General features: G+C 42.3%; 1 protein-coding gene across 1 annotated transcript in view; it reads right to left on the reverse strand.

Annotated features, from left to right (window-relative positions):
- Nucleotides 1–1,545: 1,545 nt before the first annotated feature.
- Nucleotides 1,546–23,372, reverse strand: part of GOLPH3L (golgi phosphoprotein 3 like) — a 41,472-nt gene continuing 19,645 nt past the window's right edge. The window contains exons 3-5 of the mRNA XM_053590782.1: nucleotides 10,940–11,071; nucleotides 9,234–9,348; nucleotides 1,546–3,678 (exon numbers count right to left, since the gene is read on the reverse strand). Coding sequence (XP_053446757.1) covers nucleotides 3,251–3,678; nucleotides 9,234–9,348; nucleotides 10,940–11,071 — 675 coding nt within the window. The 3' untranslated portion in view covers nucleotides 1,546–3,250. The remainder of the gene's footprint in view (nucleotides 3,679–9,233; nucleotides 9,349–10,939; nucleotides 11,072–23,372) is intronic.

Below are 23,372 nucleotides of genomic sequence, written 5' to 3' on the forward strand. Positions count from 1 at the left end.
CGCTGGTCTCATATGCCAGAGGTGGCAGGTTCAAACCCAGCCCTGGCCAAAAACTGCAAAAAAAAAAAAAAACACCTGGCTTTTTTTTTTTTTAAGATAGAGTTTTGCTTTTGCTAAGGTTGGTCTTGAACTCCTGAGCTCAAGCTCATCCACTGGCCTCAGCTCCCAGAGTGTTAGGATTATAGGTGTGAGCCACCATGCCTGGCTAAATACTAGATTCTATATCGGCATGCTTTTTTTAAAAAAAAATTTTTTTAGACAGTCCACTTTGTCACCCTTGGTAGAGTGCCATGAGATCATAGTTCATAGCAACCTCAAACTCTTGGGCTCAAGTGATTCTCTTGCCTCAGCCTCCCGAGTATTTGGGACTACGGGCACCCGCCACAACACCGGGCCATTATTTTTTTTTTTTTTGAAACAGAGTCTTACTTTGTCACCCTCGGTAGAGTGCCGTGGCATCACAGCTCACAGCAACCTCCAACTCTTGGGCTCAAGTGATCCTCTTGCCTCAGCCTCCCAAATAGCTGGGACTACAGGTGCCTGCCACAACGCCCAGCTATTTTTTCTTGTAGTTGCTACTACTGTTTTAGCTGGCCAGGGCTGGGTTCACACCTGCCCCCCTTGGTATACGGCGCCCTACAGATTGAGCCACAGGCGCTGCCTTTTTTTTTTTGTAGAGACAGAGTCTCACTGTATCGCCCTCGGGTAGAGTGCCGTGGCGTCACTTTTTTTTTTTTTTTTTAATGAAATGGGGTCTTGCTTTTGCTCAGGCTGGTCTGAGTTCAGGCAATCCACCTGCCTCCACCTCCTGGAGTGCTAGGATTACAGGCACCCTGCTTTTGAAACCAAATTCCAAATTAGTCCTCTACATCGCTGCTGCTGCTGCTTTTTTTTTTTTGAGATAGTCTTATTATGTCACCCTCGGTAGAGTGCAGTGGCATCACAGCTCACAGCAACCTCAAACTCTTGGGCCTAAGTGATTCTCTTGCCTCAGCCTCCCAAGTTGCTGGGACTACAGGCACCCACCACAACGCCCAGCTATTTTTTTTTTTTTGTTTTCAGTTGTTTAGCTGGCCCAGGCCATGTTTGAACCTGCCACCTTTGGTGTATGTGGCTTGCACCGTAACCATTGTGCTATGGGCGCTGAGCCACCCAGCTATTTTTTTGCTGCAATTGTCATTGTTTATCTGGCATGGTTCGAACCTGCCAGCCTTGGTGTATGTGTCCAGTGCCCTACCCACCGAGATACAGGCGCTGCCCTAAATCGCATCTTTCTTTCTTTCTTTTTTAGAGACAGGGTCTTACTCTGTTATTTAGGTTGGAGTCCAGTGGCTCAATCATAGCTCATTATAACCTTGAATTTAAACAAGATCCTTCTTTTTTATTTTTTTGTTGTAGAGACAGAGTCTCACTGTACCGCCCTCGGGTACAGTGCCGTGGCATCACACGGCTCACAGCAACCTCTAACTCTTGGGCTTACGCGATTCTCTTGCCTCAGCCTCCCGAGCAGTTGGGACTACAGGCGCCCGCCACAACGCCCGGCTATTTAGTTTTTTTTTTTGTTGCAGTTTGGCTGGGACTGGGTTTGAACCCGCCACCCTCAGCATATGGGGCCGGCGCCCTATTCACTGAGCCACAGGCGCCGCCCAACAAGATCTTTCTTAACAAAGCTTCTTGCCTTAATTACTGAAATGAAAAATGTTTTAGAGATTTTGCCAGTTAGATGATTTATTGAGACAAGACTGATGACTAGAGGACTATCTGGATCAAATATGGACAAAACTACTCCGAGAACCCTTAAATAAAGACAGACTTTATCAATTTGTGTCGGAAGTCAAAAATAAGGAACAAGAAGATCTGTGGTTCAAATACACTTCATGTTCAGTAATTGAAACTTACAATTCCTTCAATTCAAAGCAGAGACATTTAAAGTAATCTGGAGAAAACAAGATAGTCATGTGTGAAAGGATGGAAACTTTCATGCCACCTCCCTTTCTCTTTTTTTTTTTTGTAGAGACAGAGTCTCACTGTACTGCCCTCAGGTAGAGTGCCATGACGTCACACGGCTCACAGAAACCTCTTAACTCTTACACGATTCTCTTGCCTCAGCCTCCAGAGCAGCTGGGACTACAGGCGCCCGCCACAACGCCCAGCTATTTTTTTTGTTGCAGTTTGGCAGGGGCTGGGTTTGAACCCGCCACCCTCGGCATATGGGGCCGGTGCCCTACTCACTGAGCCACAGGCGCCGCCCACCACCTCCCTTTCTCTCTTTCAAATTCTTTTTTTTTTTTTTTTTTTTGAGACAGAGTCTCACTATGTTGTCCTGGGTAGAGTGCCGTGGCATCACAGCTCACAGCAACCTCCAACTCTTGGGCTTACGCGATTCTCTTGCCTCAGCCTTCCAAGTAGCTGGGATTACAGGCACCTGCCACAACGCCTGCATATATATTTTTTTGGTTGCAGTTGTCATTGTTGTTTGGCAGGCCCGGGCTGGATTCAAATCCGCCAGCTCTGGTGCATGTGGCTAGCACCCTTAGCTGCTGAGCTACAGGTGCTGAGCCTGTCTTTCAAATTCTAATGCTGACTGCATGTAGGACGTGGTTGAGAGATACATTTTTTTCATTTGTACTTTTGCCCTAATGAATAAGGAAAAGGATAATACTAAGAGGGAGTATAGAATATACTATTTCTGGCTCTAGGACTGTGAAATCCAGTTAATCAAATTTAGGACATTCTTATTAGGTTAGAAAAGGAAAGATAAGAAAATCTCTAGCAGTACATTTGATCCCAGAGATCACCCTTTCCAATAAGCTGCATTATTTAGCATAGACAGAAACTATGAAAACATACATATATAAGATAGAAAACAAACATAGAAAAATATAATAAATGGTTTGTCTTCAATTCATTCACATTCTGTGGCTGAAGAACTCCAAATTCCACTTAGATATTCATGTTTATCCAAAAGCAAACTGGATGAAACTAAACCAAGAAATGGGAGAATATGTTTATTGGATGTGTGTGGGTTCACCCAGTTTATTCACCTATGTGGGGTGGAAATAAAGGAAGAAATCAAGTCTGCTTGATTTAAAGGTCAATGGAAAAGAAGCCCTGAAGTTGTGTTCCCCAAATCATAAGCCTGATTCAAGAGAAAAAAGGATGAAAATATCTCATCATACAAAACTCAGTGATGGGGTCTCTGACAGTCTCTAGCCAGCAGGGGAGAAAAGGAGAAACCCACCTGCTGGCTTTAGGATTTATTGAAGGCTGCCAGCACAGCCCAGATCATCTCTGTGGCACTGTGCTTTATCCCCTCCACCTCAGGGTCCAGTTCTACTAGGTCCTTGGCTCGATTCATTGCCACATCATACTTGTCATCTGTCAGAGAGGAGAAGACATTCTCTAACACGTCAGAGGAGTGGGCTAGCACCAGGAGTGCTAGTGTTCGCTTGTCCATACGCTGAGGGTCATTTACCCACCGCTCTAGTACACTGTCTTGAAGTTTCTTCACTAGTCGCTGTTTCTCTGTTATATTGGTCACTGGATGAGTAGTCATGTCAAATAGCAGGAAATTCTGCTTCTCAGTGGTTAGAATACCCTTCTCTACCAGGTTCTTTGCAATTCGCTCTCGTACATTTCTTAGCTGATACTGTAATTTGAAGGGGTTCCAGGTCTCACCTATGGGAAGAACGAAATGGGACATAATAAACAGAAAGAGAAAACCAAAACAAAAAAGTAAAGTAATTATTTGGAACTTTGGTTAAAATTTTAAAAAGCATAATCTCCACTTATTCCCTTTCATTTAATCATTAATTTTTTATAATTTGACTCCCTCCGTATTTCACATTAAACCAGATTAAAAAAATGTCACCAAAGACTTCCATATTGCTAGAGCTTATGGACTTTATTTTTGCTCCTATATGATCTCTCTAACACTGTCAATCATTCCTGTATTTTTGAAATTCTCTTCAGGACACCAGTCTCTTCTGGAGGATTTCTATTTTGTAACTGCGTGAGTTCACTTGGGTTGGTGAAACTAACAGGACTGAGGTTCCCTTCCCCCATCTGGAGAGCTAAAGCTTTATCCCAGGTCTGGTAGGCGGTCAATATTGGGACTCCAATTACCCTCATTCTGGCTTGCTCATACAGGTTCTGTACTGGAAGAAGAAAGCCAAGAAGACCAAAGGCTAAAAATCTTTTCTTCCTAGTGCCTACTCTGAGCAGAGCAGATCTCAATCTAGGAGAAATGGGCCACTGTCCCATCTCTACCTCCAGTATAGGATAGAAGTCCTGCCTATGAGGGAGACAGGCTGGAGAAGGAAGAGATCCACAGTTCTGCCTTAGGGAACTGACTTTATTTTGAACAGTGTAGAGAATTCTATGCCTAAGGGTGTTGTTGAAAACCATAGAGATTGTAGTTAAGAATAATTATTAGGGTCCATGTATTGGTAGCAAAAAGCCAAATGGCAAAGCCTCCAGAAGTTTACCAGGAAGAACCAGAGAAAGAAATCCAAGAAAAAAAGCCTGGAATAAAGATCAACACTAGGGCTGGGAAGACTGTGTGCTTATACCAGGCCATGCCCGCGCAGAAGCAGTGGGGCTTGACTTGAAAGTATTCCCCAGGTCACACACAGATCCACTGACAAAGGATGATAGAAGCTTCTCTGGCACCTGACAAACCAGCAGCTGATAAGAAGCTAGCAGAAAAGAAACCCCCCATAGAAGAAAAGAAGCCTACTACATGAACTCTTAAATGTTTATAGCATAAACATCAAATCATTTTGGACAGCTTATTTTGAAAGAGGCCGGTAGAGGTGGATCATGCCTGTAATCCTAGCACTTTGGGAAGTCAAGGTGGGTGGATTCCTAGAGCTCATGAGTTCGAGACCAGCCTGAGCAAAAGTGAGACCTTGTCTCTACTTAAATAGAAAAACTGAGAGGCAAGAGGATTGCTTGAGCCCAAGAGTTGGAGGTTGCTGTGAGCTATGATGCCATGACACTCTACTTAAGAGTGACAGCTTAAGACTCTGTCTCAAAAAAAAACAAAACAAAACTAACAAAAAAAGAGGCAGTGAGAGGAAAAAAACTATAGAGCACATTCATTTTAGATGCAAAGATGGAAAAAGGTTGAAAGTGAAAGGATAGGAAATTATATTACATGCAAACGGTAACCAAAACAGGGCTGGGATGGCTCTAAAATCGACTTTAAATCAAATAAGAGAAAAAGAGGGACACTGTCTATTAATAAAAGATTCAATACACCAAGATGATATGACAATTATAAACATTTACATACACAATATTAGGACCTCCAAATATATAAAGCAAAAAAAACCCTGACAGAATAGACAGAAACAGAGAGTTTACAATAATACCCCATCAAATAATACCCCATCAAATAATCAAGGAATCAGAACACTTCAACAACACAATAAACCCACTACACCTAGCACACTAATACAGAATACTCTACCCAGCAACAGCAGAATACACATTTCTCTGAAGTGCACATGGAATATTTTCCAGAACAGACTATATTAGGCCACAAAATAAGTCTTGATAGATTTTAATAGATAGATAATATACAAAGAATTTTGTGTGACCACAATGGGATGAAATTAGAATCAACAACAGAAGGAAATCTGGAAAATTCACATATATGTAGAAATTAAATAACACACTCTTATTAAACAACCAATGAGTCAAAGAAAAAGAATCACAGAGAAATTAGAAAATGCTTAAGAGAGGAATGAAAATAAAAACACACAAACCAGGCCTGGTGGCTTATACCTGTAATCCTAGCACTTTGGGTAGGAAGATAGCATGAGGTCAGGAGCTGAAGCCTTAGCAACATAGTGAGACCCTGTCTTCACACATACTCATACACATACACATACATGGAGGAACACAAAATTTACTAGGAATGGTAGTGTGTTCTTGTAGTCCTAGTTACTTAGGAGACTGAGGCAGGATTTCTTAAGCCGAGGATTGTGAGGATGCCAAGAGCTATGATGCTGCCATTCTCTTTTATCTGAGGAACAGAGGGAGACCCTGTCTTGAAAAAAATAAAAATTGAACCCCTGCCAAATACCAACATGTATGAGATACAATAAAAATAATACTCAAAGGGAAATTTAGGAAATTTATAGCTATAAATATTTATATTAGTACATTAAAAAACACAAAATCTCACATAAATAACCTAACTTTATACTTTATGGAACTAGAAAAAGAAGAGGAATCTAGGCTCGTTGCCTATAGCTCAGTGGTTAGGGTACCGGTCACATGCACCAATGCACCAGGGCTGGTTGGTTTGAACCCATCCAGGGCTTGCTAAACAACAACTATAACAACAACAACAAAAAATAAATAAATAAAATAGCCAGGCATTGTGGTGGGTGCCTGTAGTCCTAGCTCCTTGGGAGGCTGAGGCAAGAGAATCACTTAAGTCCCAGAGTTTGAGGTTGTTGTGAGCTGTGACGCCACAGCACTCTACCGAGAGTGACATAGTGAGACTCTGTCTCAAAAAAAAAAAAAAAAGAGAGAAATCTAAAGCCAAAATTAAGAGAAGGAAAGAAATAATAATGATTGGAGCAGAGATAAAATAGAGAGCAGAAAAGCAATAAAAAAAAAAAAATCAATGAAACCAAAGTTGGTTTTTGAACCAAGAAGAATAAGCCTGAGCAAAAGAGCAAGAGCAAGACCCCACCTCTACTAAACAAAGAAAAGAAAAATTAGCTGGGTGTGATGGCAGGTGCCTACTATAGTCCCAGCTACTTAGGAAGCCGAGGCAGAAGGATCGCTTGAGCCCAGGAGTTTGAGGTTGCTGTGAGTTGTGATGCCACACTATTGAGGCAACATAGACTGTTTCAGAAAAAAAAGAAAAAGAAAATAACAACTGGTAGGGCTGGGTACAGTGGCTCACACCTGTAATCCTAGCACTCTGGGAGGCCAAGGTGGGTAGACAGCTTGAGCTTATGAGTTCGAGACCAGCCTGAGCAAAAGCGAGACCCCATCTCTACTAAAAATAGAAAAACTGAGGCAAGAGGATCTCCTGAGCCTGAGTTGGAAGTTGCTGTGAGGTATGATACCATGACACTCTACCCAGGGCAACAGCTTGAGACTCTGTCTCAAAAAAAAAAAAAAAAAAAGAAAAGAAAAAAGAAAAAGAAAATAACAACTGTTGACCAGGATGTGGAGAAATTGTAATCTAATGTCAATTTGGGTATATATGCAAAAGAACTGAAAGCAGGAACTTGAACGGATATTTGTATACGTATACTAGTGTTCCTAGCAGCATTATTCACAATAGCCAAAAGCTGGAAACAAGGCAGGTATCCACCAACAAGTGAATGATTAAACAAAAGCAGTATATACATACAATGGAATATTATTCAGCCATAAAAAGGAACAACATTTTGATATATACGGCAACATTAATGGATGTTGAAAACATGCGTAATGAATAAGCCAGACACAGTAAAGAGAAATGTTGTTTGTATGATTCCACTTAAGTAAATAAGCAAATTTATAGAGACAGAAAGTAAAATAGAGGATGCTAGAGACTGAGGGGAGAGAGGAAGAGGGAGTTACTGTTTCAAGGGTCCAGAGATTTTATGGGGGAAGATAAGAAAGCTTTGGGTATAGTACAGATACATGTAGTAGTTACAAAACATTATGAGTATATTTAATGTTACTGAATTATACACTTATAAATGACTACAATAATAAATGTTATGTATATTTTACCACAATAAAAAATGTTAATTGTTAATTTACCACATGAAGCAGTTATCTACTTCTAGTTATATCCCAAAGGAAAAATATGTCCAGACAAAAAACATGCTCACAAATGTTCACAGTAGCATTTATTCATAGTAGCCAAATACTCATCAACTGATGAATGGATAAACAAATGTGGTATATCATACAATGAAATATTATTTGGCAAGAAAGAGTCCAGTTAAAACTAGGAAATTCGAATAACACTGGTGGATTGTTATCAATGTCAATATTATGGTTGTCATCTTGAAGATGTTAAAAAAGTTTCTTATGAAGAACACTGGGGCTGGGTTTGAATCCACTATATACCTTCTCTGGTATATGGGGCTGGTGCCCTACTCCTTTGAACTACAGGTGCCACCCGAAGAACACTCTTTTTTTTTTTTTTTTTTTTTTGTAGAGACAGAGTCTCACTTTATGGCCCTCGGTAGAGTGCCGTGGCCTCACACAGCTCACAGCAACCTCCAACTCCTGGGCTTAAGCGATTCTCTTGCCTCAGCCTCCCGAGTAGCTGGGACTACAGGCGCCCGCCACAACGCCCGGCTATTTTTTGGCTGCAGTTTGGCCGGGGCTGGGTTTGAACCCGCCACCCTCGGTATATGGGGCCGGCGCCTTACCGACTGAGCCACAGGCGCCGCCCCCGAAGAACACTCTTAAAGAGCTTCCAAGGAGATGGCGCCTGTGGCTCAGTGAGTAGGGCGCTGGCCCCATATACCGAGGGTGGCGGGTTCAAACCCAGCCCCAGCTGAACTGCAACCAAAAAATAGCCAGGCGTTGTGGCGGGTGCCTGTAGTCCCAGCTGCTTGGGAGGCTGAGGCAGGAGAATAGCAGAAGCCCAAGAGCTAGAGGTTGCTGTGAGTCCTGTGACATCATGGCACTCTACTGAAGGCAGTAAAGTGAGACTCTGTCTCTACCAAAAAAAAAAAAAGAGCTTCCAAGGTTGGGGTGGCAGAAGGTAAGGTGAAGCTTTGGAAAACTTTAGGTATTGATTAACCATGCTTATTTTTTCTTTTTTTGATACAGAGTCTTATCTGTTGCCTGGGCTAGAGTGCAATGGCATCAGCCTAGCTCACCACAACTTCAAATTACTAGTGTAAACCATCCTCTTGCCTCAGCCTCCCAAGTAGCTGGGACTAAAAGCACGTGCCACTATACTTGGCTATTTTTTCTACTTTTTGTAGAGATGGGGTCTCTCCATGTTGCTCACGCTGGTCTTGAACTCTTGGCCTAAGGTGATACTTCCACCTCAGCCTCTCAAACTGCTAGGGGTACAGGCCTGAGCCCCCATGCCCACTGATAAACCATGCTTTTTATGTCCTTCACTAGCATTGTTAAAGTGGACTGTATATCTCTTACCTAGCACAATGAATTTCTGTATTTCTATTCCCAAACTTATGGGTAGGATAAAAATACAAAGTGTAGAATTTGTGAATTGTTTTCAGTCATTTTACCAGTGAGTAGCTCTATCCATGTTTGGACAGTTTCTGTGGGTTCAGTTGCTTTGATGTGTTTGAGAGTTTCATCCAGTAAAACGTCACCAGTTGGGATGTCTGACTTTAGCAGTACCTTTGAGGTAAGAAGAAAGAAGGGAACTTGATTCACCTCAAATTAAAAATATTTTCATATATCATATAGACATTACTGACAAGTGTTATAGGAAATATAAACAAAAATAATATACTATCCCTGTTCTCAAGAAATTTAAGATTTAGTATAGGGTGACAGTGGGAAGATAAAAATAACATTTGAAGTAGGCTCTAGTGACAAACTAGCTATGAATGATAATGGAGAATATATAGTGATAACTTTCTCAGTCTGGAGAACCAAATTTTGAAGCCATTAGAAAGACAGGGAGCAGCCAGGTGTGGTGGCTCACGCCTGTAGTCCCAGCGCTGTGGGAGGCCAAGGCAGGTGGATTGTCTGAGCTCAGAGGTTCGAGACCAGTATGAGCAGCAGTGAGCCAGAGTAAGACCCTGTCTCTACTAAAACATCAAAAACAGCCGGACCTTGTGGTGGGTGTTTGTAATCCCAGCTACTGGGGAGGCAATGGGCAAGAGCATCAGCAGAGGAAGAAGAAAATGAACAAAAAAAAAAAAGAGTACTTCAAACGAAGAAGAATGAACAAGCAAACTGAAATAAAAAAAAAAAAGAAAAGAAAGACAGGGAGCCAGTTTTGGGGAAAAGTTTTTAAGTTTAGTTTTAATTGATACAGGACAGCTCAGGTGAAATGTCTAGGCAATAATAAAATAAGTTCCTGGAGGTGGAAAAAAAGACATACCTGGAAAGTTGGGAGTTAATCTCATGGAGCTGACAAACTAAGCTAGAAAGGTAAATGATATCTCCAAAAGGATAGAAAAGGGATCTAAACTGAGACTGGAATGTTAAGGAATGGAGAAGTAAAGGAAACAGGGTAGAGTCAGAGAAGCACAGGGATATGATACAATAAAGCCAAGAATGGAGAATGGTTCAAGTGCAAGGAGGTAATCAAAGTATCAACTTCCACGTATAGGTTAAAGGAGAAAAAAATAAACTGAAGACTGAGAAGGAGGCAGTGATAACCAAGGATGTAGTTTCAGTAGAGTAGTTAGGATGACATAGAAGTTATGACCAAAACTGGTAAGAAAACAGATGCAGAAGTATACTTGGAGAGGAGGTGGAAGGAGAGAAACTGAATAGTTATTGAAGAATAACCAGGATTAATCAAAGACTGACCCACAAGATTATCTATTAATACTCTACTTCATAATATAGCTATGGATATATAAGGAGTTTAATCAACAGCATCCTAAATGTAATTATTCTGCATAAAAAAAGATAAAACCCTAAGCTTCCTATAATTCTTTAGACTATGGATACTTGAACTTCTTTTTTTTTTTTTTTTTTTTTTTTTTTTTGTGGTTTTTGGCTGGGGCTGGGTTTGAACCCGCCGCCTCCGGCATATGGGACCAGCGCCCTACTCCTTGAGCCACAGGCGCCACCCCAGGATACTTGAACTTCTGTCTCTGCTATCGGATAATTAAACCTGTTTAGACAATGGGACAGCTGAGTCAGTGATATTTATCTTGTCTCACTATTCAAATCTTCCTTTCTTCTAAAATGTACTGTTGCTATTTGCCTTTCCATAAATTAGGAGGATGTTCATTAGAAGATGCTGTACCTTTCTGTCTAGCAGTCGCTTCTTACGCATGGTGGGGGGTTCCAGATAGATTCTACTCCGCATGGCCAACTCTATCAGGATGCCCCCTCTCAGGCCTGATGATATGCAGTCATTCCAGAAAGATGTGTAACCCTAGGGAAGGGGAAAAAGAGAAGAGAAAGAATGTTCTGAAAAGGATACTACTAGCAGGCCCCCTAAAAATGGGCTATTTTGTTGTGATTCATTTCATGTCATGCTACATTAACTCAAAAGTATAGAATAAGGCTCAGTGCCTGTGACTCAAGTGGCTAAGGCATCAGCCACATTCACCTGAGCTAGAAGGTTCAAATCCAGCTTGGGCCCACCAAACAACAATGACAACTACAACCCAAGAATAGCCAGGTGTTGTGGTGGGCACCTGTAGTCCCAGCTACTTGGGAAGCGGAGGCAGGAAAAGGTTGCTGTGAGTTTGAGGTTGCTGTGAGGTTGAGGTTGCTGTGAGCTGTGAGGTTGCTGTGAGCTGTGATGCCACCTCACTCAACCCAGGGCGACAGCTTGAGGCTCTGTCTCAAAAAAAAAAAAGTGTAGAATAAGAGAGAAGAATGTTTTTTAAGACTCTTAACACCCCCAAATATGGCTGACTTCAAATTCTTTACCGAATTCCTATGGCTTGGCTGCTAAACAGGATGCCAAATTTTAATTTTTTTTTTTTTTTTGAGGCAGAGTCTCATGCTGTCACCCCCGGGTAGAGTGCCGTAGGATCAGCCTAGCTCATAGCAACCTCAAACTCTTGGGCTTGAGTGATCCTCTTGCCTCAGCCTCCCAAGAAGCTGGGACTCCAAGCACCCCCATGGACACCTGGCTAGTTTTTACCATTTTGGTTTCAAACTCCTGCTCAAGGGATCCTCCCACCTCAGCTTCCCACAGTACTAAGATTATAGGCATAAGTCACCATGCCTGGCCCAAATTTTAATTTTTGAGAAGAATTTTGGCTTTTTTGAAATATTTCCATGACTCTAAGTTTCAGAGTGGGGTAAGAATAAGGCAAACAGAGAAAAGTATAAAGAAAGCATTTCAGCCTTTTACCCTTCTTAGATATGTATTAATTGGAAGCTATTTTTTTTTTTTTTTCGTGGTTTTTGGCTGGGGCTGGGTTTGAACCCGCCACCTCCGGCATATGGGACCGGCGCCCTACTCCTTGAGCCACAGGCACCGCCCAATTGGAAGCTATTTTGATGGGAGAGAGTAGAAACCCACTGTAGTTAAGTGCCTTCACCTTCTTTAAACATAATGTGTTTATCGATAAAATAATAAAAATAATAAAAAATGTGGACACTAACACCTATTTCCATAAGTTTGTTGTGAGGATTAAATCAGATGAAATACAAGACAAAGCATTTAGTATAGTGCATGGCATAGAGCAGCACTTAGTTGCCCTTATAAGACAATATGAGAGCCACTGTCTTAAGGAGCTGAAAATCTAGCTGGAAAGAGCATGTAAACTTGAGGAAAGTTCTGTAACAGTATAAAATTTAAATAAACACTCAACTGAAAAGCAGAAGAGATTGTCATAATTGACAGTTAAAAGTTTGGTTTGAATGGCAGTTTTCAAACTATGAATCACTTTAGGGCTAGAGTAGTTAGGGCTGGAATTGTCAGGAATCCTTAAGGAACCTAAAGTGGGGTTTGAAGAACAGGTTGACTGTGGCAGACAGAGAGGGTTTTCCAGATGAAGGAAATCATCCAGATTCTACCTAGTCTTCAAAGGGCAAAAGTATCCAGCAGAGAGATCTCATACACATTTCTACAGATCTAACTCAAGGTTTTAAATAGAAACCATGAGATCAAGTTGGTTAGGATTAGGCTGTGGAGAACCTTGGTACTTTTGGATTTTTTAGTGAAAAGTAATAGTGAATCCTGAAGGTTCTGGGCAAGGAGTTATGATGAACACAAGGAAGACTCATCCATTAGTGTTATGAGAACCATCCATACTCTTTAACTATTTTTGGCTGTAGCATTCCCTCTCACTAGAGAGCAGCTGAATGGGATTTGGCAGAGAGGTTCTAGCATGCCTTTACACATCAGCAAAGAGTTGAACTAAATACAGTAGAACCTCTGTAAGCTGACCACCCAAGGGAATGTAACAAACTGGTCAACATAGAGAGGTGGTCAACATAAGGAACGATGCCTACTATACTGCTATGTACATGTGGTGCATGTCCAGTCTATGAAAATTAGGTGAACTTAAGGAGGTGGTCAATGTAGGGAAGTGGTTAACTATAGAGGTTCTGCTGTAATTACTATTAATAGCAGTAATGTCTAATATTTACGGAATACTTACTATGTACTAGATTTGTGTTAAGCTTTTTTTTTTTTTTGAGACAGAGCCTCAAGCTGTCACCCTGGGTAGAGTGCTGTGAAATCACAGCTCACAGCAACCTCAAACTTCTCCAGGGCTCAAGCAATTCTCCTCCCTCCGCCTCCCAAGAAGCTGGGACTACAGGCGCCTGCCACAACGCCAGGCCTTTTTTTGGTTGCAGCCCACTCGTCACCGTTGTTTGGCATGTCTGGGCTGGATTTGAACCTGCCAGTTCAGGTGTATGTGGCTGGCGCCTTAGCTGCTTGAGCCACAGATGGCTCAAGCTTTTTTTTTTTTTTTTTTGAGACAGAGTCTCACTATGTTGCCCTCAGTAGAGTGCCGTTGTGTCACAGGTCACAGCAATCTCAAATTCTTGGGCTTACGCGATTCTCTTGCCTCAGCCTCCCAAGTAGCTGGAACTACAGAAAAACACACCACAACATCTGGCCATTTTTTTTTTTTTTTTTTTTTTTTTTTTTTTGTAGAGACAGAGTCTCACTCTATGGCCCTCGGTAGAGTGCCGTGGCATCACACAGCTCACAGCAACCTCCAACTCCTGGGCTTAAGCGATTCTCCTGCCTCAGCCTCCCGAGCAGCTGGGACTACAGGCGCCCGCCACAACGCCCGGCTATTTTTTGGTTGCAGTTTGGCCGGGGCCGGGCTTGAACCCGCCACCCTCGGTATATGGGGCCGGCGCCTTACCGACTGAGCCACAGGCGCCGCCCTGGCCATTTTTTTTTTTTTTGGCTGGGGCCAGGTTTGAACTGGCCACCTCCGGCATATGGGGCCGGCGCCCCACTCCTTTGAGCCACAAGTGCCACCCCAACACCCAGCTATTTCTTTTGGTTGTAGCTGTCATTGTTGTTTGGCAGGCCTGGGCTGGGTTCAGCCCACCAGCCCCAGTGTATGTGGCTGGCGTTCTAGCCACTGAGCTGTAGGCGCCACACATGTGTTAAGCCTTTTTACCTGCATTATCTAATTATATCTTCACAACAATGCTATAAGGGAGGTAGTACTATTATCCACACATCAAAGATAAGAAAACTAAGGGTTACAGATGTTATATAGCATAACAGAAGTCACAAAGGTAAAAAAAAGAATTTTTTATTTAAAAAATTTTAATTCCGGGCGGCGCCTGTGGCTCAGTGAGTAGGGCGCCGGCCCCATATGCCGAGGGTGGCGGGTTCAGACCCAGCCCCGGCCAAACGGCAACAACAAAAAAAAAAAAAAAAAAAAAAAAAAAAAATAGCCGGGCGTTGTGGCGGGCGCCTGTAGTCCCGGCTGCTCGGGAGGCTGAGGCAAGAGAATCGCGTAAGCCCAGGAGTTGGAGGTTGCTGTGAGCTGTGTGACGCCACGGCACTCTACCGAGGGCGGTACAGTGAGACTCTGTCTCTACAAAAAAAAAAAAAAAAAAAAAAAATTTTAATTCCCTTTTTCCTTTTTATTGGCTTGGAAGTTGCGCATTCTTTTCTTTTTAGAGATAGTCTCACTTTGTTGCCCTCGGTAAAGTGCCGTAGTGTCACAGCTCACAGCAACCTCTAGCTCTCTTGCCTCAGCCTCCCGAGTAGCTGGGACTACAGGAGTCCGCCACAACGCCTGGCTATTTTTTTTTTTTTTTTAGCAGTTTTTGGCCGGGGCTGGGTTTGAACCCGCCACCTCAGGCATATGGGGCTGGCGCCCTACTCCTTTGAGTCACAGGTACCTCCTGGCCTGGCTATTTTTTGTTGCAGTTTGGCTGGGGCTGGGTTCAAACCTGCCACTCTCGGTATATGGGGCCAGTGCCCTACTCACCGAGCCACAGGTGCTGCCCTTTGCATTCTTTTCTTTTAGACGTTATCCTTGAAAATTTCCCTCTTTCCTTCGGTCCTCCCTTCCCTCCCTCCCTCTCTTTCTTTCTTTTGGGATAGAGTCTCACTCTGTTGCCCAGGTTAGAGTGCTGGTAGTATTACAGCTCACGGCAACCTCAAACTACTGGGCTTAAGTGACCCTCCTGCCTCAGCCTTTCGAGTAGCTGGGACTACAGGTGTGCACCCCATGGCCGAGCTAATTTTTCTATTTTTATCATTATTGTTGTTTTTGAGTTAAGAGTCTCACCCTATTGCCTCAAGCTAGGGTGCTGTATTGTCAGCTTAGCTCACAGCAACCTCAAACTCCTGGATTGAAGCGATTCTCCTGCCTCAGCCTCCCAAGTAGCAGGGACTACAGATGCCTGCAACAACGCCTGACTAATTTTTCTATTTTTAGTAGAGACATGGTCTCCCTCTTGCTTAGGATGGTCTCTAACTCCAGAGCTCATGCAATCCTCCTGCCTCAGCTGTTTGCTAGGATTACAGGCATCAGTTATCACTCCCAGTTCCTACCCTTGAAATTTTAACATGGATAATCATTAATTAAAGATTAACAAAATCTAAATTAAAACATTAATCAATATTTAACTATTCTCCTAGTTGTCCAATATATTATCTTTTTATTACCTACAAACTAGGTATCATCATCCTTTTATACAGGTAGCAGCACTCTTTAGACTTACTCAGATGCTTACCATTCCTTCTTGCATTCAGATTTCCTTTCTGGTATCATTTTCCTTCTTCCTAAAGTAGAATTTCCTTATGTGAAAATCTGTTGAAGGCAAACTCTGTTTTATCTATTAACAAAATGTCTTTGTTTCACTGTCATGCTTGTTTTTATTCTTTACTTTTTTTTTTTTTTTTGAGACGGTCTCGCTCTCTTGCCCAAGCCACGGGTACCCATGGCATCACCTAAGCTCACAGCAACCTCAAACTTCTGCCGTTCAAGCAATACTCCTGCTTCAGACTCCCAAGTAGCTAGGGCTACAGGCGCCTGGCATAAAACAGCTAGTTTTCCTATTTTTAGTAGAGATGGGATCTCACTCTTAGGCTGGTCTTGAACTCCTGAGCTCAAGCAATCCACCTGCTTTGCCTCCCAGAGCGCTAGGATTATAGTGTGAGCCACTCAGCCTGGCCAACACTATCATTTTTGAAAGATAGTTTCTCTGGATATAAAATTGTAGGTTGATGATTTTCTCTTATCATAAAGATAGTATGCCCTCCTCTTCTAGCTTTCAGCGTTGCAGTGAGAAATGTATCATTCTTATTGTAGCTTCTTGGTAGGTGATGTGTCCTTTAACATCTCCTCTCTTGGTGTTTTGCAGTTTGGCTACAACATGATTATGTGATTTATTTATTCTGTGGTATATGGTATTTGGAATATGTTATGCTTCTTGTACCTGTGATTTCATTTCTTAAAAACTCTCGACTGTTATCTCTATGAATTTTGGCTTTCTTCTATTTTCTTTATTCTTTCCTTCTAGGACTTCCGTTTTTCTTATTTCAATTTGTGTCTTTTTTTTGTTGTTGTTGTTTTGAGACAGAGTCTCACTACGTCACCCGGGTAGAGTGCTGTGGCATCACAGCTCACAGCAACCTCAAACTCTTGGGTTTAAGTGATCCTCTTGCTTCAGCCTCCCGAGTAGCTGGGAGTACAGGTGTCTGCCACAATGTCCTGCTATTTTGTTGTTGCAGTTGTCATTGTTGTTTAGCTGGCCTGGGCCAGGCTTGAACCCACCAGCCGTGGTGCATGTGGCTGGTGCCATAACCACTGGGCTACAGATGCCAATCCAATCCCTGTGTCTTTTAATACCTTTTTTATATTTTCCATTTGCTTATTCTCCATATTGCTGTCTGGACAGTTTTTAATAAAAATATCTTCCCATTTACTCATTCTTTAATAAAAATAAAATAGTTTTTATATTTTCCATTTGCTTATTCTCCATATTGCTGTCTGGACAGTTTTTAATAAAAATATCTTCCCATTTACTCATTCTTTTTTTTATCTGTATCAAATATGTTAAACTATCCCTGAGATTTTGATTTCAACAATATTTCATTTGTAAAGTTCTATTTAGTTATTTTTCACATTTTCCTGGTTATTTGTGATAACTTCTTTTGGCTATTCATTTTGTGATACTTTTCTTTTTTTTTTTTCTTTTGAGACAGAGTCTCACTATGTTGCCCTTGGTAGAGTGCCATGGTGTCACAGGTCACAGCAACCTCCAACTCTTGGGCTTAAGCAATTCTCTTGCCTCAACCTCCTAAGTAGCTGGGACTACAGGCACCTGCCACAATGCCTGGCTATTTTTTGTTGCAGTTGTCATTGTTGTTTAGCTGGCCTGGGCTGGGTTTGAACCTGCCAATCTTGGTCTATGTGGCTGGCACTGTAACCACTGTGCTACAGGCGCCAAGTCTGTGATACTTTTATTTCTTTAAAAATGTCATAGATATGGGCGGCGCCTGTGGCTCAAAGGAGTAGGGGGCCAGCCCCATATGCCAGAGGTGGCAGGTTCAAATCCAGCCCTGGCCAAAAACCGCAAACAAAAAAAAAAAAAAAAAGAAAAAGTCATAGATATTTTATACTAATTATTTTAGTATCTGATAATACATGAAGGCTTTGATATCTGATAATATCTTAGGACTTGTCATTTGTTATTTCTGCTGATTCCTTCTCAAGTTTGTTTATATGTCTGATGATCTTTTTTTTTTTTTTTTGCCTCAGCCTCCCAAGTAGCTGGGACTAAGATGCCCACCACCATGCCTGGCTATTTTTTTTTTTTTTTGGAGACAGAGCCTCAAGCTGTCGCCCTGGGTAGAGTGCCATGGCATCACAGCTCATAGCAACCTCAAACTCCTGGCTCAAGCGAGTCTCCTGCCTCCGCCACCCAAGTAGCTGGGACTACAGGTGCCCACTACAATGCCCAGCTATTTTTTGGTTGCAGCCATTATTGTTGTTTGGCGGGCCTGGGCTGGATTCGAACCTACCAGTTCAGGTGTATGTGGCCGGCACGTTAGCTGCTTGAGCCACAGGCACTGAGTCCGGCTATTGTTTTTGTTGTTGTTGTCATTGTTGTTTAGCAGGCCCAGGAGTATGTGGCTGGCATCCTAACCACTAAGCTATGGATGCCAGCCTATTTTAGTTTTTTGAGACAGAGTCTTGGTCTGTCAGCCCAGCTAGAGTGCAATATCATCATCATAGCTCCCTACAACCTCAAACTCCTGGGCTCAAGCGATTTCCTGCCTCAGCATCCTGAGTTGCTGGGACTATAGGCACATGCCACTATGCCTGGCTAATATTTCTATTTGTTGTAGAGATGAAAGGAGTCTTATTCTTGCTCAGGCTGGTCTCGAACTTCTAACTTGGAGCAATCCTCTGGCCTCTGCTTCTCAAAGTGTTAGGATTATACGTGTGAGCCACTGTACTTGGCCTTATTTATTTTATTTTTTATTAAATCTTAGCTGTGCACATTAATGTGATCATGGGGCACCATACACTGGTTTCACAGACTGACAAATTTTCATCACACTGGTTAACATAGCCTTCCTTGCATTTTCTTAGTTATTGTGTTAAGACATTTATATTCTACATTTACTAAGTTTCACATGTACTCTTTTAAGATGCATTGCAGGTGTAATCCCACCAATCACCCTCCCTCCGCCCAGCCTTATTATTTTTTTTTTAAGGAAGGGTCTTACTGTGTTGCTCAGGCTGGGCTCAAACTCCTACGCTCAAGAGATCCTCTTGCCTTAGCTCCTGAGTAGCTAGGACTATAGGTGCTGCCACTGTACCTGGCTTGCTTGATGATCTTTAACTAAGAGGTTCACATTTAATCTTTGGTTAATCTATGAGATTCTAGAGGGCTAAATAGAGAATATCTTTCTCCAGAAAGGAAGATCTGCATTTGTTTCTGCCGAGACCCAAGTATGGGAGGATTAGGGGAGTATCACAAAACTAGGATTACATTTAAACTTAGTTTTCTCACTTTTCCTCAAACCCAAAGTTTATTCAGGAATTGAGTAATTCCTGACAGATTTGTTAATTTGCCCCAACACAATCTGGTTTTCATGTTTGCTTATTGCTCATCTATTAGATTTTAATTCTGGTGTTTGTTTGAAGGCCCTTAAAAATTACCTCTACTTTCCAAGGCTCAATATAGTAAAAATAATAATATAGTAAATAATAATAATATAATAAAAATTAAGCTTATTTGAGACTTAATATCTGGCCACCATACTGTCAGTACTAGATGTCCTTCAATTCCATCCCCACCCCCCAGCGCTCCACCCCCCCCCAACAGCCAGGGTGATATTTAAGCTCAACTTATTATTTTTTTCTTTTTGAGCCAGAGTCTCACTTGGTCACTCTTGGTAGAGTGCAGAGGCCATCAACAGCTCACAGCAACCTCAAACTCCTGGGCTCAAGCGATTCTTTTGCCTCAGCCTCTCAAGTAGCTGGGACTACAGTTATATGCCACAACGCCCTGCTATTTTTAGAGACGGGGTCTTGCTTTGGCTCAGGCTGATCTTGAATTGGTGAGCTTAGGTGATTCACCTGCCTTGGCCTCCCAGAGTGCTAGGATTACAGGATGAGCCACCTAAGCTGAAGTGTAATTATGTAACTCCTTTCCCCATGCTTAAAAATCTTTCAAATGGGGCAGCGCCTGTGGCTCAGTGAGTAGGGTGCCGGCCCCATATGCCGAGGGTGGCGGGTTCAAACCCAGCCCCGGCCAAACTGCAACAAAAAAATAGCCGGGTGCTGTGGTGGGCACCTGTAGTCGCAGCTACTCGGGAGGCTGAGGCAAGAGAATCGCTTAAGCCCAGGAGCTGGAGGTTGCTGAGAGCTGTGTGAGGTCATGGCACTCTACCAAGGGCCATGAAGTGAGACTCTGTCTCCACAAAAAAAAAAAAAAAAATCTTTCAAATGTTCTTCCTGCCTTCAGGATTGAGTCCAAATGGTTCAGCCCAGCATTCAAACTAAGCAGCTGCTTACTGGTTTCTTCTTTGGCCTCTTCCTCTGTGGAATACTATGCTTTGTCTATTTTGAACTATTTTAAGTTCTCTTAATGCAGCATTTTTGCCTACTGGCCTTCGCACTGCTTCGTCCAGAGGAACCAATACTTTCCCTTTCCCAACCCCTTGTACTAAAAGATTGAATACAGGGGTTCACATCTTCCCTGTAACCTAATTTAACATCGTTTTCTACTTTACTCCATACACTGTACTAGGGTTCTCACCTGAGTGTGCCTATATATACACTCCTTTCATATCACCTATTTTTTTTTTTTTTTTTTGTAGAGACAGAGTCTCACTTTATGGCCCTCGGTAGAGTGCCGTGGCCTCACACAGCTCACAGCAACTTCCAACTCCTGGGCCTAAGCGATTCTCTTGCCTCAGCCTCCCGAGTAGCTGGGACTACAGGCACCCGCCACAACGCCCGGCTATTTTTTGGTTGCAGTTTGGCCGGGGCCGGGTTTGAACCCACCACCCTCGGTATATGGGGCTGGTGCCTTACCGACTGAGCCACAGGCGCCGCCCTTCATATCACCTATTAAATTACACTGCAATCAACTGTTCTCACTAGATTATAAATTCCTGAAGGAGCATCTGCTCATGACCGATAGCAGCTGCTCAATAAATATTTCCTAAATGTTTAAAAGTAAATACGTGAACCTAGACAAAGCTCAGCTTGAGTCATAAACATTCCCTTAGACATCTCCAAATTTCCCAAGGGCCTGATCTTTGACTCAAATTCTGCCTCATGCCTACTCCAAGAGTTGTATTTGTGATCTCTTTTTAAGGAAGGGTAGGCTATTTTTTGAGATTAACATTTAGCTTTTCACGATTTACATTCCTGATTAAGGTTAAACTGTAACTTACTTCACAACACATAGTTTAGGCATAATTTATAATCTTGGTGACTTTATAAATCTTAACAGATGTGCAAACATTTTAGCCAATATTAAAACAACTGGAAGAAAGTTTTCCTTTGTTTTCTCATTTCCTTCTGACCACATAACTTCTGATTCAGCGACAGTGTTGTCAGATTGTCAACATAACTATCAATGAGAAGCACTGTAAAGAAAGAAGCAATGTAGACCAGGACGTAGAAACTACACTGTTTTGCTTTTTTGTTTCGGTTGCCCAGGCTAGAGTGTCATGGCATCATCATAGCTCACAGCAACTTCAAACTCCTGGTCTAAAGCAATCCCCTTGCCTCAGCCTCCTGAGTAGCTGAGATTACAGGTGCCTGCCACTATATCCGGCTAAATTGGAAGAGACTGGATATAGAAAAAGATAATCACTGAGAAAGAGAAATGATAGTACATGCCCCCCATCTACTATGAGTACAGATGACTAAAATAGACTAAAATACTGTCATCTAATAGAATAAAACAGATTCATGATACAAATCCACATGTATAAAAATCTCCAGAATAGGGCGGTGTTTGTGGCTCAGTGGGCATATACCAAGGGTGGCGGGTTCAAACCTGGCCCCGGCCAAACTGCAACAAAAAAACAGCAGGGTGTTGTGGCGGGCACCTGTAGTCCCAGCTACTTGGGAGGCTGAGGCAAGTGAATCGCCTAAGCTGAGGAGCTGGAGGTTGCTGTGAGCTGTGTGAACGCCATAGCACTCTACCATGGGCGACAAAGTGAGACTCTACCAAAAAAAAAAAAAAAAAAGAAAACTGAGTGGAAGATTATACATATTTAAATTTTTGATAATGTCATTTTGCTTTTATAAAAGATTGGGCAGTGGGAATTCAATAAATTCAATGAATACTTCATGCTGTTTTTCTTAATTAAGTATTCAAAGTGCCCTTCCTTATTTAAACTTCAAGACACACCTTAAAACAACTCTGAAGGTTAAAGATCTTTATGTTGCCTGCTGGGGAAAAGAAAGAGGAAATAAAAGAAAAAAACCATATTTGGTGTGGTGGCTCATGCCTATATTCCTAGCACTCTGGGAGATGGAAGCAGGTGGATTGCTTGAGCTCAGGAGACCAGCCTGAGCAAGAATGAGATCTCAGTCTCTAAAGATAGCCAGGCGTTGTGGCAGGGACCTGTAGTCCCAGCTACTTGGGAGGCTGAGACAAGAGGATCAATCACTTGAGCTCAAGTGTTTGAGGCTGCTATGGGCTATTAGCCCAAGGCACTCTACCAAAGGCAACAAAGTCGAGACTGTCTCAAAAACAAACAAACAAAAAAACAATAACAGGCTCAGCACCCTTAGTTCAGTGGTTAGGGTGCCAGGCACATACACTGTGGCTGGTGGGTTCAAACCCAGCCCGGCCTGCTATACAACAATGACAACTACAACAAAAAAATAGCTGGGCACTGGGGCGGGTGCCTGTAGTCACAGCTACTTGGGAGGCTGAGGCAAGAGAATCACTTAAGCCTAAGAATTTGAGGTTGCTGTGAGCTGTGATAGTACTGCACTCTACAGAGGGCTTAGTGAGACTCTGTCTCAAAAAAAAAAAAAAAAGAAAACAAAACAAAAAAAACACCCCTAAAAGCGTCATTAAAAATGATGCTTATAAGGAGTTTAAAAAATAACCTTAGGGGAGGATAAGATGGGAGGATCACCTAAGTTCAAGAGTTCAAGATCAGCCTAAGAATGAAACCCTGTCTCTACCAAAAATTAAAAAAAATTAGGCAGGTGTGGTGGCATGCACCTGTAGTTTCACCTACTCAGGAGCTGAGCAGAGGAGTGCTTGAGCCCAGGAGTTTGAGGATGCTGTGAGCTATCGTCATGCCACTGCACTGTACTCTACCTAGGGAGACAGAGTGAAAATTTGTCTCAAAAAAAAAAAAAAAAAAAAAAATACAGGCTTGGGGCCCACAGCTCAGTGGTTAGAGTGCCGGCCACATACACCAAGGCTGGTGGGTTCAAGCCCGGCCTGGGTCTGCTAAGCAACAATGACAACTGCAACAAAAAAACAGCCAGGTGTTGTGGTAGGTGCCTTTAGTCCCAGCTACTTGGGAGGCTGAGGCAAGAGAATCTTCTCTTAAGCCCAAGAGTTTGAGGTTGCTGTGAGTTGTGACACCATGGCACTCTACCAAGGGTGACATAGTGAGACTCTGCCTGAATAAAAATAAATAAATAAAAATAAAAAAATATAAAATAAAAAAAGTTGAGTAGAAAGATGAAAAATTATTTATAATGATTAGTTTTCTCAGGGCCTCTGAGTTTTTTTTCCCTGAATCTAAAGCCATCATCAAAAATTCAGAAAATAGATTCTGCAAT

Source organism: Nycticebus coucang, chromosome 5, assembly GCF_027406575.1.
Source record: "Nycticebus coucang isolate mNycCou1 chromosome 5, mNycCou1.pri, whole genome shotgun sequence".
NCBI lineage: Eukaryota > Metazoa > Chordata > Mammalia > Primates > Lorisidae > Nycticebus > Nycticebus coucang.